The sequence below is a fragment of the Salvelinus alpinus genome, chromosome 15 (genome assembly GCF_045679555.1).
Source record: "Salvelinus alpinus chromosome 15, SLU_Salpinus.1, whole genome shotgun sequence".
NCBI classification, from domain to species: Eukaryota; Metazoa; Chordata; class Actinopteri; order Salmoniformes; family Salmonidae; genus Salvelinus; species Salvelinus alpinus.
Window position 1 is genome coordinate 32,166,031 of NC_092100.1, and position 18,711 is coordinate 32,184,741.

At 41.5% G+C, this 18,711-nt stretch overlaps 1 protein-coding gene across 1 annotated transcript in view; it reads right to left on the reverse strand.

Annotated features, from left to right (window-relative positions):
- Positions 1-2,452: 2,452 nt before the first annotated feature.
- Positions 2,453-18,711, reverse strand: part of plin1 (perilipin 1) — a 33,199-nt gene continuing 16,940 nt past the window's right edge. The window contains exon 9 of the mRNA XM_071343337.1: positions 2,453-3,975. Within this exon, the coding sequence (XP_071199438.1) occupies positions 3,652-3,975 (324 nt within the window). The 3' untranslated portion in view covers positions 2,453-3,651. The remainder of the gene's footprint in view (positions 3,976-18,711) is intronic.

An 18,711-nucleotide genomic window follows, 5' to 3' on the forward strand; every position in this document is an offset into this window, starting at 1 on the left:
TCACTAAACACTTGTTTTCATTCTTCAGGGAACAGTAGTTATATTCATAACTGTACGTTCTCTTTCAGTCGGTCACTCATTATAACGTGGTATGGGGACATTCAATCATGACCCAAACCGGCTCAGAGGGTACCAAACTAGTAGGCCCGTTGAATCACCACTATCTTAAGAATGTGAAATGTCAAAATAATAGTAAAGATAATGATTTGTTTCAGCTTTAATTTCTTCCATCACATTCCCTTGGTTTCGAAGTTTACATACACTCAATTAGTATTTGGTAGCATTCCCTTTAAATTCTTTAACTTGGGTCAAACGTTTTGGGTAGGCTTCCACAAGCTTCCCACAATAAGTTTTTGAATTTTGGCCCATTCCTTCTGACAGAGCTAGTGTAACTGAGTCAGGTTTGTAGGCCTCCCTGCTCGCACACGCTTTTTCAGTTCTGCCCACAAATGTTCTATGGGATTGAGGTCAGGGCATTGCGATGGCCACTCCAAAACCTTGACTTTGTTGTCCTTAAGCCATTTTGCCACAACTTTGGAAGTCTGCTTGGGGTCATTGTCAATTTGGAAGACCAATTTGCCACCAAACTTTAACTTCCTGACTGATGTCTTGAGATGTTGCTTCAAAATATCCACATAAATGTCCTCCCTCATGATGCCATCTATTTTGTGAAGTGCACCAGTCCCTCCTGCAACAAAGCACCCCCACAACATGATGCTGCCACCCCCGTCCTTCACGGCTGGCATGGTGTGCAAACCCTCCCCCTTTTTCCTCCTAACATAATGATGGTCATTATTGCCAAAAAGTTATATTTTTGTTTTATCAGACCAGAGGACATTTCTCCAAAAAGTACAATCTTTGTCCCCAAGTGCAGTTGCAAACCGTAGTCTTTATTGCGGCTTTGGAGCAGTGGCTTCTTCCTTGCTGAGCGGCCTTCAGGTTATGTCGATATAGGACTCGTTTTATTGTGGATATGATACTTTTGTACCTGTTTCCTCCAGCATCTTCACAAGGTCCTTTGCTGCTGTTCTGGGATTGATTTGCACTTTTCGCACCAAAGTACGTTCATCTCTAGGAGACAGAACACGTCTCCTTCCTGAGTGGTATGATGGCTGTGTGGTCCCATGGTGTTTATACTTGCGTACTATTGTTTGTACAGATGAACGTGGTACCTTCAGGCGTTTGGAAATTGCTCCCAAGGATGAACCAGACTTGTGGAGGTCTACAATTAGGTCTGAGGTCTTGGCTAATTTATTTAGATTTTCCCATGATGTCAGCCAAAGTGGCACTGATTTTGAAGGTAGGCCTTGAAACACATCCACAGATACACCTCCAATTGACTCAAAGGATGTCAATTAGCCTATCAGAAGCTTCAAAAGCCATGACATTTTTTTCTGGATTTTTCCAAGCTGTTTAAAGACACAGTCAACTTAGTGTATGTAAACTTCTGACCCACTGGAATTGTGATACAGGGAAATAATCTGTCTGTAAACAATTGTTGAAAAAATTACTTGTTATGCACAAAGTAGATGTCCTAACCGACTTGACAAAACTATAGTTTGTTAACAAGAAATTTGTGGAGTGGTTGAAACATAAGTTTTAATGACTCCACCCTAAGTGTATGTAAACTTCTGACTTCAACTGTATATATTTCTATATAAACAGTACCAGTAAAAAGTTTGGACACACCTTCTCATTTATGGGTTTTTCTTTATTTTTACTATTTTATATTCTTCAAAGTAGCCACCCTTTGCATTGATGACTGTTTTAAACACTCATTCTCCCCAGTCTGAGGTCCTGAGCGCTCTGGAGCAGGTTTTCATCAAGGATCGCTCTTTACTTTGCTCCATTCATCTCTCCCTCAATCCTGACTAGTCTCCCAGTCCCTGGCACTGAAAAACATAGCACAGCATTATGCTGATACCACCATGCTTAACTCTAGGAATGGTGCCAGGTTTCCTCCAGATGTGACATTGGCATTCAGGCCAAAGAGTTCAATCTTGGTTTCATCAAACCAGAGATTCTTGTTTCTCATGATCTGTGAGTCCTTTAGGTGCCTTTTGGCAAACTCCAAGCGGGCTGTCATGTGCCTTTTACTGACGAGTGGCTTCTGTCTTTTGCCTTTTACTGACGAGTGCTGCAGAGATGGGAGAACCTTCCAGATGCAATGCAAAATAATTACTTAAAAATCATACAATGTGATTTTCTGGATTTTTGTTTTAGATTCCGTCTCTCACAGTTGAAGTGTACCTATGATAAAAATGACAGATCAAATACTTGTTCTCCCCACTGTATAGACAGGTGTGTGCCTTTCTAAGTCATGTTCAATCAATTGAATTTACCACATGTGGACTCCAATCAAGTTGTAGAAACATCTCAAGGATGATCAATGGAAACAGGATGCTTTTGAGCTCAATTTCGAGTATCACAGCAAAGGGCCTGAATACTTATGTAAATAACATATTTCCGTTTTTTATTTTTCATAAATGTGCAAGAATTACTAAAAACCTGTTTTTCTCTTTGACATTATCAAATATTTTGTGTAGATTGAAGGGGGAAAAGTATATAATACATTTTAGAAGGCTGTAACGAAAGGCAATGTGGAAAAAAGCATGGGTCTGAATACTTTCTGAAAACACTGTATATATATTTCTTTTAAGTAAGGACTTAATGCAAAGTGAGGATGTGCAAACAGACACATGCTATTAAGAAACAGTCATGAAAGTGTCATTTAAGAATATTTTTAATGGTTTAATGTCATGTCCCTCATCGTGATAAAATGTGGGTTATTTCTTCAAGACAGTCTTCTGTTCAACATTTTCCCATGGCAGGCAGTAAGAAGGAAAGATGGAACCCAGAGTTTCTTCTCAAATCCAATTTATGAATCCCTCTAATGACAGAGAGACACAGAGCTCAATGTGGACAGGATCAATGCGTCACTTCATTGATCTGTCTGTTCTTAATGATTCAGCTATGTTATAGGCAAAGCTATTGAGCAGAGTCACATTGTTTCAGGCCAATGATTTATTTAAACCCTGGATTGCTGATGCTATGTATTTGCCATTGTGAGGCTTTGAAGCCGTCAGTCCTCCATAGGAATTAATGGAATTCTACATTACTTAAATGAAATGTTTAAAGGACAGAATTACATGTATTTAAGTATTTTCTGTTGTAGTGGGGACAATAAAATTCGTAATCTCAAAATTATACTTTATGGAAAATGTTTTGCCATTTTAATGTTTAGCTGACATAATTTTAAAGTATGCTTTAATCTGTCTGAAATAGACTAAATGTGGCAGAAATTTGTCGACATTAACAAATGCATTTCTATAACTTCCAGAATATCTTTGCCAAGATGGAGGTGCGGTGGCTTCAACATGCCCCCTCCTAATAGTCATCTACTGCATATATAAATCATTGTTTCAGACATGGCTTTGTCTATTAGCTCTGTATTTGTCAACAGAATAGGAGGCCTTCTTTCAAGCAAAGCTTTGGCCATATCACAAAGAAACACACAAGTATTACATTTGTGGACCTTTAACATACATGATTGCACTTGCTGTTACGGCATAAAGCTCTACAAATACTGTTGCATTGGTTGAATCACAGCATTGTTGCAAGCTTATATTAAAATGCTTCTAGTTGACACTGTTAGTCATCCATTTCAGTTGTATCCTTCTGAATGGGCTCCACAGTGACAACGTATTTAGCGGTGGGGCTGTAGCGGCGGGAATGCACATTGTGTGTATACGAGGAGTTTCGGGACCTCATAGCGATCTCTCCTCTCTGTGGGATGCGCTGGGTGACGATAGATGTGTAGGACTGGCCCAGTATCATCCTCTGCTGTTGGGGGATCTGCAGCAGGACCCTTTGCTTAAGGAGCCGGGCCTCATCAGAGATCTTGGGCTCCCCGTCCTCCTCATCCCCAGCACTGCAGCCAGGCTCGGAACCCTTGTAGGAGGATAACCCTGGAATCTGTGTCCAAAGAAAACAATACCATGATAGCAATTCATCCAAGTAATTAGGACTAGCTCTAATCCTTTTCATCTTAATCATTACTTGTTTGGTTATTGTCTTCTACAGGGGTGATTTAATGAGTGTCACAGGCTTAGTTGAATTCATGGGAAGGTCTGTGTTGTCCTCCCCCCCTCCTACAATGGATTCTTTAAAAAAAACTGCTATTGCTTATTTGAGACGTGTCATCTGGGCCTGCAGCTAATTAGAATATCAGACAGTGTTTTCCCAGAAAAGCCAGCAGGATTTTTCCTCTGTGTGGGACAATTCCAGTTAGAGCTGCTTGCTGTTTGTTCAGGGAATCAGGAGCTGTATGATGGCAAGGAGAAATGGAATGACATTCTGATGGATTAAATATATTTCATTAGGAGGCTATTTGAACAAACAGGCCAATGAGGCCAAAAAGACTCTGGTATGATCTATGAAGGGAACAATGCATGCAGGCCTTTTCATGTGCCGACATTACCCAGAATGCATCACACCACCTTCAAGCAAATCTGAATTTAAAGTGCCTTCAGAAAGTATTCATACCCCTTGACTTATTCTACATTTGGTTGTGCTACAGCCTGAATCCAAAATGGGTTAAATATTTGTTCTCACCCATCTACACACAATACCTCATAATGACAAAGTGAACACGTTTTTAGAAATTTGTATAAATGTATTGAAAATGAAATACAGTAAGATCTCATTTACATAAGTATTCACACTCCTGAGTCAATATGTGTTAAAATCACCTTTGGCAGCAATTACAACTGAGTCTGAGTAAGTCTAAGAGCTTTGTAGACTAGGATTGTAAAATATTTTCAAATTCTTAAAAAAAATTCTTCAAGCTCTGTCAAGTTGGTTGTTGATCATTGCTAGACAGCCATTGTCAAGTCTTGCCATAGTTTTTCAAGACAATTTAAATCAAAACTGTACCTACTGTAGGCTAAGTAACACAAGTGTATATTCGGCCTTGACTTTAATGTTATTGTCAATCAAAAAATTGTATAAAGACCCTTTTTTATTTTTTTTTTTTTTTTTAACACATCAGCCGACGTCAAAGTGCTATACAGAAACCCAGCCTAAAACCCCAAACAGCAAGCAATGCAGATGTAGACAATTGAATTTGTCTCCCAGGGTCTGTTGGAATGCAGATTGAACCAGGTTTTCCTCTAGGGTTTTGCCTGTGCTTAGCTCTATTCTGTTTCTTTTACTCCCCCCCGAATAAAACTCTGGTCCTTGCCGATGACTAGCATACCCCATAACATGATGCAGCCACCACCATGTTTGAAAATATGACGTGTGGTACTCAGTGACGTGTTGGGTTTAACCCAAACATAACTTTGTATTCAGGACATCAAGTTAAGAGAATTTGTACTCCTGAACTCATTTAGACTGGCCATAACAAAGGGGTTGAATAATTATTGACTCAAGACAATTCAGCTTTTAATTTTTTATTCATTTGTAAAAATTAAAAACATAATTCCACTTTGACATTATGGGGTATTGTGTGTAGGCCAGTGACAAAAAAACCATCTATTTAATCAATTTAAAATTGTAACACAACAATGTGGAAAAAGTCAAGGGGTGTGAATATTTTCTGGAGTTCCGTTCCTTAATAGTCTGTTTAAGGTTCACAAATCAATAGTGATAGTTATTACCCTCTCCCCCTAAAAAAAAGGTTTACCAGTAAGCCAACTTCAAAGACTGCATTGCATCTGTGACAGAGGAAGAATATGATAGACAATCATATTCTCTCCTTGAGCATTTTCGCTTGAGGGGATACCCCGATACCTGGCTTGATAAAGCTAAAAAACAAGTTAAAAGCTTGAACAGAAGCCAATTACTTAATAAGCAGAAGAAAGGGTTTTCTGTAAACTATATATTTACTTTCAATGATAGTCGTAATGGCATCAAGTCTATTGCCAAACATTGGCACATTATCAGACTCCTCTTTAACTTCTTCTTAATAGGGGGCGCTGTTTTCACTTTGGGAAAAAATCGTGCCCAAATTAAACGGCCTCGTATTCTGTTCTAGATCATACAATATGCATATTATTATTACTATTGGATAGAAACACTCTGAAGTTTCTAAAACGGTTTGAATTATATCTGTGAGTAAAACAGAACTAATTTGGCAGCAAACTTCCAGATAGAAAGTGAAAATTCTGAAAATGGGGCTCTGTCAGGGCCTGCCTATTCAACTGGCTTATATTTATGGATCTGTATGCACTTCATATGCCTTCCACTAGATGTCAACAGGCAGTAGAAGGTTGAATGGGGTGTCTAGCTTGATGTAAGGCCGAATGAGAGCTTTTGGAGTGACAGGTCCGCTCTTTTGTCAGTTTTCAACTGCGCACAGGGGAACTCCACATTGTCTTCTGAAATGCGTTACGTATACACGACGAAATGCTCCGGCTCTGATTTTATTGGATACATATGAGAAAAAAATCATAAAGTAGGATTTTCAACCGAGTTTGACCAGTTTATTCAACGTTTATTGGGACTTTTGGAATTTTTCATTCCAGGCGCAACGATTTCTTGGACATGTGCCCTCCACATGGCTAGCCAAAGTTGCTAATTCGACAGAAGAAATGGACATTCTAAAACCAAACAACGATTTATTCTGGAACTAGGACTCCTTGCACAACATTCCGATGGAAGATCATCAAAAGTAAGAGAATATTTATGATGTTATTTCGTATTTTTGTGTTTTATGTTGGCTCCAACAAGGCGGAGAATTGTAGGGCGCTGTCTCACAATATTGCATGCTGTATGTTGTACTAAAGTTATTTTTTAAAATCTAACACCGCGGTTGCATTAAGAACCAGTGTATCTTTCATTTGCTGTACAACATGTATTTTTTAGTAAAGTTTATGATGAGTTCTTTGGTTAGATTAGGTAACTGTCCAAAATATCTCCGGACAATATGGTGCATTGTGGCTACGTATTCACAATGTAAAACCACGATTTGTAGCTCTATATATGCACATATTCGAACAAAACATAAATGTATTGTATAACATGATGTTATAAGACTGTCATCTGATGAAGTTGTCCAAAGGTTAGTGATTCATTTTCTCTCTATTTCTGAGTTTTGTGAAAGCTATGTTGGCGGTGAATAAATGGCGTTGTGTGTTTGGCTATTGTGGTGAGCTAATATAAATATATATTGTGTTTTCGCTGTAAAACATTTTAAAAATCGGAAATGATGGCTGGATTCACAAGATGTTTATCTTTCATTTGCTGTATTGGACTTGTGATTTCATGAAATTATATTATATGATATCCCTGTCGCGTTAGGCTAGGCTATGCTAGTCAGCTTTTTTGATGAGGAGGATCCCGGATGGAGACTCGTTAGATGTTAAATTCAGTTTTTCCAGAATCCTCCTTTATTCACCTTAAACAATCAACAAATCTATCAAACATATTAGTTAAATCAGATGTGGAGAGAGAAGAGGCTGTCACGATCGTCGTAGTGAGGAGCGCAGCGTGACGTGAAGACATTTTTAATACAAGACGACTAAACACGAAGAACACTAAACAAAATAACAAAACGAACGTGACTGCTATAAACAAAGAGTGCATACATGCAACTTCACAAAGACATAAAAAAGGAACTAAGGTCAGAATGTGACAGTACCCCCCCAAAGGTGCGGACACCGGCCGCAAAACCTGAACCTATAGGGGAGGGCCTGGGTGGGCATTTACCGTGGTGGCGGCTCTGGAGCGGGACGTGGACCCCACTCCACCATAGTCTCGGCCCACTTATGTGGCACCTTAGGAGTGGCGACCCTCGCCACTGACCCCGGTTTGGAGACCCTAGTAGAGGGCACCACTGGACCCAGGGGCGCCTCTAGTGCGCAGCCTTGGCACCACTTCTCCAGGCTGGATGACCACTTTAGCCCGGACCCTCCAGAGTGCAGACACAGGTTGAACCGGGCTGTGGGTGAGCACTGGAGATCTGGTGCATACCACTCGCACCTCTCCCTTAGCCTCAATGCACACATTCGCCTGGCACGAGCGGAGCGCAGGCATAGGACGCACTGCACCCTCCCAGCGCCCCGGAGACACAGCACGCAGAGCCGGCGCATGACACTTGCGGGGGGCTGGCCTATAGCGCACCGGGCTATGAGCGCGTACTGGCGACACTGTGCGCTTAACCGCATAACATGGTGCCTGACCAGTAACGCGCTGCTCACGATAAGCACGAGGAGTGGGCTCAGGTCTCCAACCTGACTCTGCCACACTCCTCGTGTGCCCCAGCACAAAAAATGTTGGGAGCTGCCTCTCGTGCCTGTCGCGCTGCCATGCTACCTCCTCATATCGCCGCCGCTCAGCTTTCGCTGCCTCCAGTTCTTCCTTGGGGCGGCGATATTCCCCAGCCTGTGCCCAGGGTCCCTTACCGTCTAGTATCTCCTCCCATGTACATGAGTCCATAATCCTCTGCTCCTGTTTACCACGCTGCTTGGTCCTTGGTTGGTGGATTATTCTGTCACGATCGTCGTAGTGAGTAGACCAAAGCGCAGCGTCACGTGAAGACATATTTTTAATCCAAGACGACTAAACACGGAGAACACTAAACAAAATAACAAAACGAACGTGACTGCTATAAACAAAGAGTGCATACATGCAACTTCACAAAGACATAAAAAAGGAACTAAGGTCAGAACGTGACAGAGGCATTCATAAAAGGATGCTTCCCCTGTAGATGTTGTACCTCATGGCACCCTAAGGAAATGTTCCAACTTTGCATGCCTTCAGACTTCTAGGACCTATGAGATAAAGTAATATATAAATTGCACTAATAAAGGAGTTATATATAACTCATATATACATATATATATATATATATATATATATATGTGTTAGTGTAATAAGATGTATATCCCGCGCCTTGAAAGGACGTCGTGGAGAACATAAATCCACTATTAGACATCAAGATATCACCTCGCCAGTTGCGAGACACTTTATAGAAGAAAAGAAAATCATTCTATTAATGAATTGTGTTGTCGGGATCTAAAAGGTTCATCCACCACCTAGAGGTGACTGTGTCACAGACTATGACAACAAATTACTCCAAAGAGAAGCGATGTGGATATATAACTTAAATTCTGTATCTCCACAATTTTAAACGAAGAACTAGATTTCACATTCTTCCTTTAAGCCACATTTATACAAGAACACTTTCCATATCAGATTTTGCATATCGTTTATGAGTTAGCCCCACATATTTATGAACGGCTTTGTCTGATGTCCTTTGTGGTCGGCTATCTCATGAATTGACGTGACGTATTTAGGTGAGTGGACACCCCTGGGCGATTGATTTGCGAGTTGCCCTTTCATGCCCGCTCCCATACCCTATAATTCTGTATCTTTTTGTGACTAATTTGCATACAGGTAGACCAGAGGGGCCGGGTCCCTGATTGGCAGATGAGTGGCAACCCTGATTAGAACCATCTGCTGCTCATCTGTTGTTCTTTACAAATGCTGCTTTGAATTAATGAAAATTGTACACACTGAATGTGGCTGTAAAGCCAAAACGTCTGTGTACGCATTGGATAATGAAGTAAGCTTTATGCAATATATTATTGAGTGTGAACCCATTACACCGCTTTGTTTGTCTGAATACTTTCTGAAGGCATTGTACATCAAGGTCTAGTCTTTCCTCATCTGAAATTTCGAAAGAATTATGACCCTAAGGATATCCAGTAAAGGCATGATAAAATATGATAGTAACTGACAAACTGGCCTGGCACATGGTACCTATTTGGATTGGATAAATGCGGTCTTTCATAATCTGGTTGTACTTTTTTTGTCCCACAGCTGACACAAAGCATCTAGTTCTAACCGTGTTGTCGCTGTGATGAAGTTCACGTTGAGTTTTTAGTCACCTGTTTGCTCCACAGATTTAGAGGGCCAATGGCAATGTCACAGTAGGTAAATGGGTATTTTCTCCATGCTTATCTTTATAGCACATTTCCTAAGCCACAGATGATCAATTTTCTCAGACAATGGAATTTCCCCATTCCTTATTGAACACAACATGCCTTTATCTCATTAATGAAGAAGCTACTGAAATCAGGTTGGATGTGTTTGATAACGCTATTGCTGGTTGTGTTTGGCTAGCTATTTTTGATAAAGCAAGGCAGGCTAGCTAGCTACCTCATTACAACAGTTAGGTTGTAGCTCATACAAGGTTGTGTATTGTCTATATATTGCTGGTTATGTAACGTTATCATTTGATAATGCTAGCGAGGCAGGCTAGCTAGATAGCTAGTCTGTAGCTAGCTAATGTTTTCATACATGTCGGATTTACAAGTTAGTTCGTAGCTCGTACAAGTGTATTCTGTATTGTCAAGGGCAAAACTAAATAATTGGATGCACCTATGGTGGTAGATAACTCATGTCTGAGGCTGAATAATACAGTGAAATAGGAGCAACAACCCTTAACGTTACATATGCTCTCTCTAATTCTCTCTCTTTCTTTCTCTCTCTCGGAGGACCTGAGCCCTAGGACCATGCGTCAGGACTACCGGGCATGATGACTCCTTGCTGTCCCCAGTCCACCTGGCCTTGCTGCTGGTCCAGTTTCAACTATTCTGCCTGCGGCTATGGAACCCTGACCTGTCCACCGGACGTGCTACCTGTCCCAGACCTTCTGTTTTCAACTCTCTAGAGACCGCAGGAGCGGTAGAGATACTCTTAATGATCGGCTATGAAAAGCCAACTGACATTTACTCCTGATTATTATTTGACCATGCTGGTCATTTATGAACATTTGAACATCTTGGCCATGTTCTGTTATAATCTCCACCCGGCACAGCCAGAAGAGGACTGGCCACCCCTCATAGCCTGGTTCCTCTCTAGGTTTCTTCCTAGGTTTTGGCCTTTCTAGGGAGTTTTTCCTAGCCACCGTGCTTCTACACCTGCATTGCTTGCTGTTTGGGGTTTAGGCTGGGTTTCTGTACAGATCTTTCTGTCGAGATATTAGCTGATGTACGAAGGGCTATATAAAATAAACTTGATTTGATTTTAACAGCGTCACCGGCCTGAATCTAATCTGAGGCTACAGTCAGTCTACATCTGTAAAGCATCAAATTAGCTTGTCCCGAGTTACTACCGTGATGACACAGATAGCTTCATCACCAACGGTAATGTGTGTTATGTGAAAGTGTATAAAAAAATACCCAGTTTGATAAACTAGCAATTTAATTAATTACCCAGTCAAGCTGATACAAGTAGTAGAGTCATTTTGGTTGTGAAGTGCATTATCAAAAAGCTTTGTTCTTTCTTTATAACAAAATGCAATTTACCACTTGGCTATCTATTGTATCACTTGTCACAGGCACCCCCAGTCAGCACCAACTCATAAGATGAGGAAGTACATTGATTAAGAAGATTGCCTGCTGCAGTTGTTCAAGAGATGTTCAGTTTACAGCCGATCATGAAACATAGAGTAAACCAGCAAGGGGACCGTCAGCATCACGCAGACATGCCCTCGCTTTGAGCAATCCTATAAATGGAACAGGGAGGACACTTGAAATCAGGTTGGTGACATTTGACCTGGTCAAAAGTCAAAACAGTTTCAAGTTGTCCCAATTCACCTTCATAACCTAGCCTGGTGGAACCGGCCTGACCGCTTCATTTACCATTCTATTTCACGTCACATATCATGATATCTTACGTGAAATAGAAAGGTGAATGTAGTGATCAGGTTAGTTTCACCATGCTAATCATAACCACCATTGATCATGTAATCAGTGGTCTCTGTCTGTGTGTGACCGAACAGTATATTTAATGGAGGGGCCAGGAGCTGATCTACGCAGCCATGCCCATCAATAGGGCGCTGGCAAAAACCTTACCTCTAGCCTCACCGACTGCTGACCAACTGTCGTCGATGGGGAAACTAGAATTAGGTAGGTTTAGTCTGACCTGTTCAAACTTCAACATAGTATATGTTCGTTTGTCAGACATCACTAATAGAAGAGTGACTGTATGTGTTCACAGATGGGTCTATGGAGCCAGCACTTGCAAGATGATGTGGAGTCGTGACCAACAGACAAGCTTGATACTGACATCTCTGAATGGAGAGAGACCTGGCACTCAACACATCCACAATGTGGGACTGAAGTCGATTACTAATAATACAGCACAGAAAAAAAATGTCCAGTATTTGTAACACCCTTTTCATTCCATGTGTCACTGATGAACTCGGCCTTAACTCTAGCTATTTCTACAGATGGAGAGGATTGTTGATGCTTTTGCGAGACACCAGCCTCGGTTGTTTGATGGAGTGACCATAATTGGGCAGATGTTATCTGATCTGTTCAAACTTCAACATAATACCTGTTTGCATTAGATATTTCCTCTCCTAACTGCCATTGGTAATAGAACAGTGACTTTGTGTGTATGTGTTCACAGAAACATGTATGGAGCCAGAACATGGAGATTTGCAAGATGTGAAGAAGTCCAGACTGGCAGACAGGCTTGGAGAGAGACCTGGCACTCAGCATTACAATTTTACTAGACAAAACTTTTACTTGTATCGTCTTTTTTCTATTATTGAATGACATCAGTCCATATGGGGAGGGAATAACCCTGTATATTCTACAGCAGAATCAGAGAACTCCTGTTATATACGGGACACCACACAGGATGACGACTCTGACATGTTTGTCAAGGTAGTCCCATTACCACCAGCCAAAATGCTGATAGACACAGTATGTGTATTGGCTGGGAATGACAATGAAAAGTGAAAGGTGCACACTATGATATTAGCAGAACACTACTTCTATGGTATTATGATAAGGGTTGTTTATTCTACATGGACCTGTTACAACATTTGAAAGTTACCAAAACACTTAGTTAAGAATATCTAGATAAATTCAGCAATTGCATTCTTCTCATATTACTTTATAGGCTACTGACCTATTCAAATATTATTTGTCACATGCGCCGAATAAAACAGGTGTAGAACTTACTGTGAAACACTAACAAGCCCTTAACCAATAACGCAGCTCAAGAAATAGTTAAAATATTTACTAAATAAACAAAATTTAGACAAAAATACAATTACATAACAATAACAAGGCTATATTCAGGGGGTACCGGTACCAACTCAATGTGCGGGGGTACAGGTTAGTCGAGGTAATTTGTAAAGTGACTACACATAGATAATAAAACAGGGAGTGGGGGGTCAATGTAAATAGTCCGAGTGGCCATTTGATTAATTGTTAAGCAGGCTTGGGGTTAGAAGCTGTTAAGAATCCTTTTGGAACTAGACTTGGCGCTCCTGTACCGCTTGCCGAGCAGTAGCAGAGAAAACAGTCTATGACATGGGTGACTGGAGTCTGACAATTTTTGGGGCCTTCCTCTGACACCGCCTAATATATAGGTCATGTATGGCAGGAAGCTTGGCTCCAGTGATGAACTGGGCCGTATGTACTACCCTCTGTAGAGCCTTTATGGTCAGATAACAAGCAGTTGCCATACCAGGCGGTGATGCAACCGGTCAGGATGCTCTTGATGGTGCAGCTGTAGAACTTTGAGTATCTAGGGACCTGTGCCAAATCTTTTTAGTCTCCTGAGGGGGAAAAGGTGTTGTTGTGCCCTCTTCATGACTGTCTTGGTGTGTTTGGACCATGATAGTTTGTTGGTGACGTGGACACCAAGGAACTTGAAACTCTCCACCTGTCGATGTTAATTAACTCCCCTAACTGTTCAGCCATCCTTTTCCTATAGTCCACGATCAGCTCCTTTGTCTTGCTCACATTGAAGGAGAGGTAGTGGTCCTGGCACCACACTGACAGATCTCGGACCTCCTCCCTATAGACTGTCTCATCATAGTTGGTGATCAGGCCTACCACTGTTGTGTCGTCAACAAACTTAATGATGGTATTGGAGTCATGCCTGGCCACGCAGTCGTGGGTGAACAGGGAGTACAGGAGGGGACAATGCACGCACCCCTGAGGGGCCTCAGTGTTGCGGATCAGCGTGGCAGACGTGTTGTTGCCTACCCTTACCACCTGGGGGTGGCCCATCAGGAAGTCCAGTATCCAGTTGCAGAGGGAGGTGTTTAGTCCCAGTGTCCTTAGCTTAGTGTTGAGCTGTGGGCTCTATGGTGTTGAACACTGAGCTGTAGTCAATTAACAGAATTTTCACATAGGTGTTCCTTTTGTCCATGTGGGAACGGCCAGTTTGGAGTGCGATTGAGGATGTCATCTGTGTATCTGTTGGGGCGTTATGCGAATTGGAGTGGCTCTAGGGTTTCCGGCATGATGGTGTTGATGTGAGCCATGACCAGCCTTCGAAAGCACTTCATGGCTACTGACGTGAGTGCTACTGGGCGATAATCATTTAGGCAGGTTACTTTCGCTTTCTTGGGCACAGGGACTACGGTGGTCTGTTTGAAACATGTAGGTATTACAGACTAGGTCAGGGAGAGGTTAAAAATGTCATTGAAGACACTTGCCAGTTGGTCCGCGCATGCTTCGAGTACAGTCCTGGTTATCCATCTGGCCCCGCGGCTTTGTGAATGTTGACCTGTTTAAAAAAAAAGGTCTTTCTCACATTGGCTACGGAGAGTGAGACAACACAGTCATCTGGAACAACTGGTGCTCTCATGCATGCTTCAGTGTTGCTTGCCTCGAAGCGAGCTTAAAAAGGCATTTACTTATCTGGTAGGCTCGCATCACTGGGCAGCTCACTTCCTCTGTTATCTCACCATACATCTGCCAATAGTTTTTGAACTCAATCTGAAGGAGGTTTGTTTGTTGTGATTGAGTGGGAGGAAAACAACTGAGCATGGTTGACAGATGGATGCGTCTTGGTGGTGCCAAGGACACACCCAAATCAAACCCCCAAGCCAACTCACATTTCACTTCTGCCATGGCTGCCAGCATTTCTTGAGGAGCAAGCCAAAAACAAGGCCAAATCAGCAGGTGAAGTTCCACTTTAATATAAATAATGCTGGTAGTTTGAATGAATCCAGCGTACAGTATATATATATGGACACTGTGCTATCTAACCTCCAAACGAGCTTCAATGCCATACAACACTCCTTCCGTGGCCTCCAACTGCTCTTAAACGCTAGTAAAACCAAATGCATGCTTTTCAACCGTTCGCTGCCTGCACCCGCACGCCCGACTAGCATCACCACCCTGGACGGTTCCGACCTAGAATATGTGGACATCTATAAGTACCTAGGTGTCTGGCTAGACTGAAAACTCTCCTTCCAGACTCCTATCAAACATCTCCAATCCAAAATCAAATCTAGAGTCGGCTTTCTATTTCGCAACAAAGCCTCCTTCACTCACGCCGCCAAACTTACCCTAGTAAAACTGACTATCCTACCGATCCTCGACTTCGGCGATGTCATCTACAAAATAGCTTCCAATACTCTACTCAGCAAACTGGATGCAGTTTATCACAGTGCCATCCGTTTTGTTACTAAAGCACCTTATACGACCCACCACTGCGACCTGTATGCCCTAGTCGGCTGGCCCTCGCTACATGTTTGTCGTCAGACCCACTGGCTCCAGGTCATCTACAAGGCTATGCTAGGTAAAGTGCCGCCTTATCTCAGTTCACTGGTCACGATGGCTACACCCACCCGTAGCACGCGCTCCAGCAGGTGTATCTCACTGATCATCCCTAAAGCCAAAACCTAATTTAGACGCCTTTCCTTCCAGTTCTCTGCTGCCTGCGACTGGAACGAATTGCAAAAATCTCTGAAGTTGGAGACTTTTATCTCCCTCAACAACTTTAAACATCTGGTATCCGAGCAGCTAACCGATCGCTGCAGCTGTACATAGTCCATCGGTATATAGCCCACCCAATTTACCTACCTCACCGCCCATACTGCTTTTATTTATTTACTTTTCTGCTCTTTTGCACACCAGTATCTCTACTTGCACATGATCATCTGATGATTTATCACTCCAGTGTTAATCTGCTAAATTGTAATTATTTGATTTATTGCCTACCTCCTCATGCCTTTTGCACACATTGTATATAGATTCTCTTTTTTTCTACCATGTTATTGACTTGTTTATAGTTTACTCCATGTGTAACTCTGTGTTGTTGTCTGTTCACACTGCTATGCTTTATCTTGGCCAGGTCGCAGTTGCAAATGAGAACTTGTTCTCAACTAGCCTACCTGGTTAAATAAAGGTGAAAAAAATAAAATATATATATATATATATATATATATATATATATATATATCTCACACACACACACACACACAGGTGAAGTCAGAAGTTTGCATACAACTTAGCCAAATAAATTTTAAATCAGTTTCACAATTCCTGACATTTAATCCTAGTAAAAATTCCCTATCTTAGGTCAGTTAGGAAAACCAATTTATTTTAAAATGTCAGAATAATAGTAGAGAGAATTATTTTTTAAAGCTTTTATTTCTTTCATCACATTCCCAGTGGGTCAGAAGTTTACATACACTTAATTAGTATTTGGTAGCATTGCCTTTAAATTGTTTAACTTGGTTCAAACATTTCGGGTAGCCTTCCACAAGCTTCCCACAATAAGTTGGGTGAATTTTGGCCCATTCCTCCTGACAGAGCTGGTGTAACTGAGTCAGATTTGTAGGCCTTCTTGCTCGCACACGCTTTTTCAGTTCTGCCCACAAATTTTCTATAGGATTGAGCTCAGGGTTTTGTGATGGCCACTCCAATACCTTGACTTTGTTACCCTTAAGCCAATTTGCCACAACTTTGGAAGTCTGCTTGGGGTCATTGTACATTTTGAAGACCCATTTGTGACCAAGCTTTAACGTCCTGACTGATGTCTTGAGATGTTGCTTCAATATAGCCACATAATGTTCCTGCCTTATGATGCCATCTGTTTTTTGAAGTACCACAGTCCCTCCTGCAGCAAAGCACCTCCACAACATGATGCTGCCACCCTCGTGGTTCACGGTTGGGATGGTGTTCTTCAGCTTGCAAGCCTCCCCCTTTTTTCTCCAAACATAATGATGGTCATTATGACCAAACAGTTCTATTTTTGTTTCAGCAGACCAGAGGACATTTCTCCAAAAAGTATGATCTTTTGTCACCATGTGCAGTTGCAAACCATAGTCTAGCTTTTTTATGGCGGTTTTGGAACAGTGGCTTCTTTCTTGCTAAGCAGCCTTTCAGGTTGTCGGTATAGGACTCGTTTTACTGTGGATATAGATACTTTTGTACCCGTTTCCTCCAGCATCTTTACAAGGTCCTTTGCTTATGTTCTGGGATTTATTTTCACTTTTCGAACCAAAGTACATTCATCTCTAGTAGACAGAATGTGTCTCCTTCCTGAGCGGTATGACGGCTGCGTGGTCCCATGGTGTTTATACTTGCGTAGTATTGTTTGTACAGATAAACATTGTACCTTCGGGCGTTTGGAAATTGCTCCCAAGGATGAACCAGACTTGTGGAGGTCTACAATTTTTTTTCTGAGGTCTTGGCTGATTTCTTTTGATTTTCCCATGATGTCAAGCAAAGAGGCACTGAGTTTGAAGGTAGGCCTTGAAATACATCCACAGGTACACTTCCAATTGACTCAAATGATGGCAATTAGCCTATCAGAAGCTTCTAAAGCCATTACACCATTTTCTGGAATTTTCCAAGCTGTTTAAAGGCACAGTCAACTTGGTGTATGTAAACTTCTGACCCACTGGAATTGTGATAGGTTTTTTCACTTAGAATTCACTATGTCTGTAAACAATTAATGTATAAATTACTTGTGTCATGCACAAAGTAGATGTCCTAACCGACTTGCCAAAACTATAGTTTAATAAGAAATTTGCGGAGTGGTTGAAAAATGAGTTAATGACTCCAACCTAAGTGTATGTTAACTTCCGACTTTAACTGTGTGTGTGTGTGTGTGTTTGTGTATATAGTTCTGTTTACGCATGATCAAGATTTGTATATAAACAAGATCATATTATTGTATGAGTCTGTACCTAGAGAAATGAAAACTAGTGGGGTGGGAAGGATGTCCACTGCTTACTAGACCATGGTGCCTCAAATAACATCCAAGTCCTGTTTGACAAGTTGCAAAGGGAACCCTAAGGCATTAACGTTAAGACCAATGATTGAGGTGCTTTACATAAATTTCCATTGCAAAAAAAAATCATGAGGGTGGAATTTATGAGTGAGTGTATACATGTGCCATTGAGACAACATTGAGTTCTCACCTTCCTCCAATACAGGAGCCATACAATGTAAAAAAAATAACCATACAATGTAAAAAAATAACAATCTAACCACTAGCTAGATGAACCTCTCAGCTAAGAGGTTCGTGCATTCAAAAAATGATAGAGTCAATATAATATTACTTTAATATAACAGACTAGGCAGAAGTTTATTAGGCCACATCTCAGACTGCAATCAAAATCCCCTGCTGAGTCCAACGTCAAGGCATTGTATGCCAACCTGTCCTAACATTGACTTTCAATCTCCCAATAAAAGTTGTTACAACGGTCAGCAGGGGGTCTGGAATGTGTGGTTAAGGCTAAGGGGACCTTTTTGCTGCAGAAAAAACCTGAAGAAATGTGTTAATTGATAATAAATAAAATGCCAGCTATCCAATATCCCTTTGCCTGAATACTCCCCAGCAGAATATTAAGGTCCCCTGCAGAGTTGTTCTCCTCAAGTGCAGCGGCTGCACACCCACTAAGACCTTCCTATGCTGGTCAGGCAGTCAGACTGA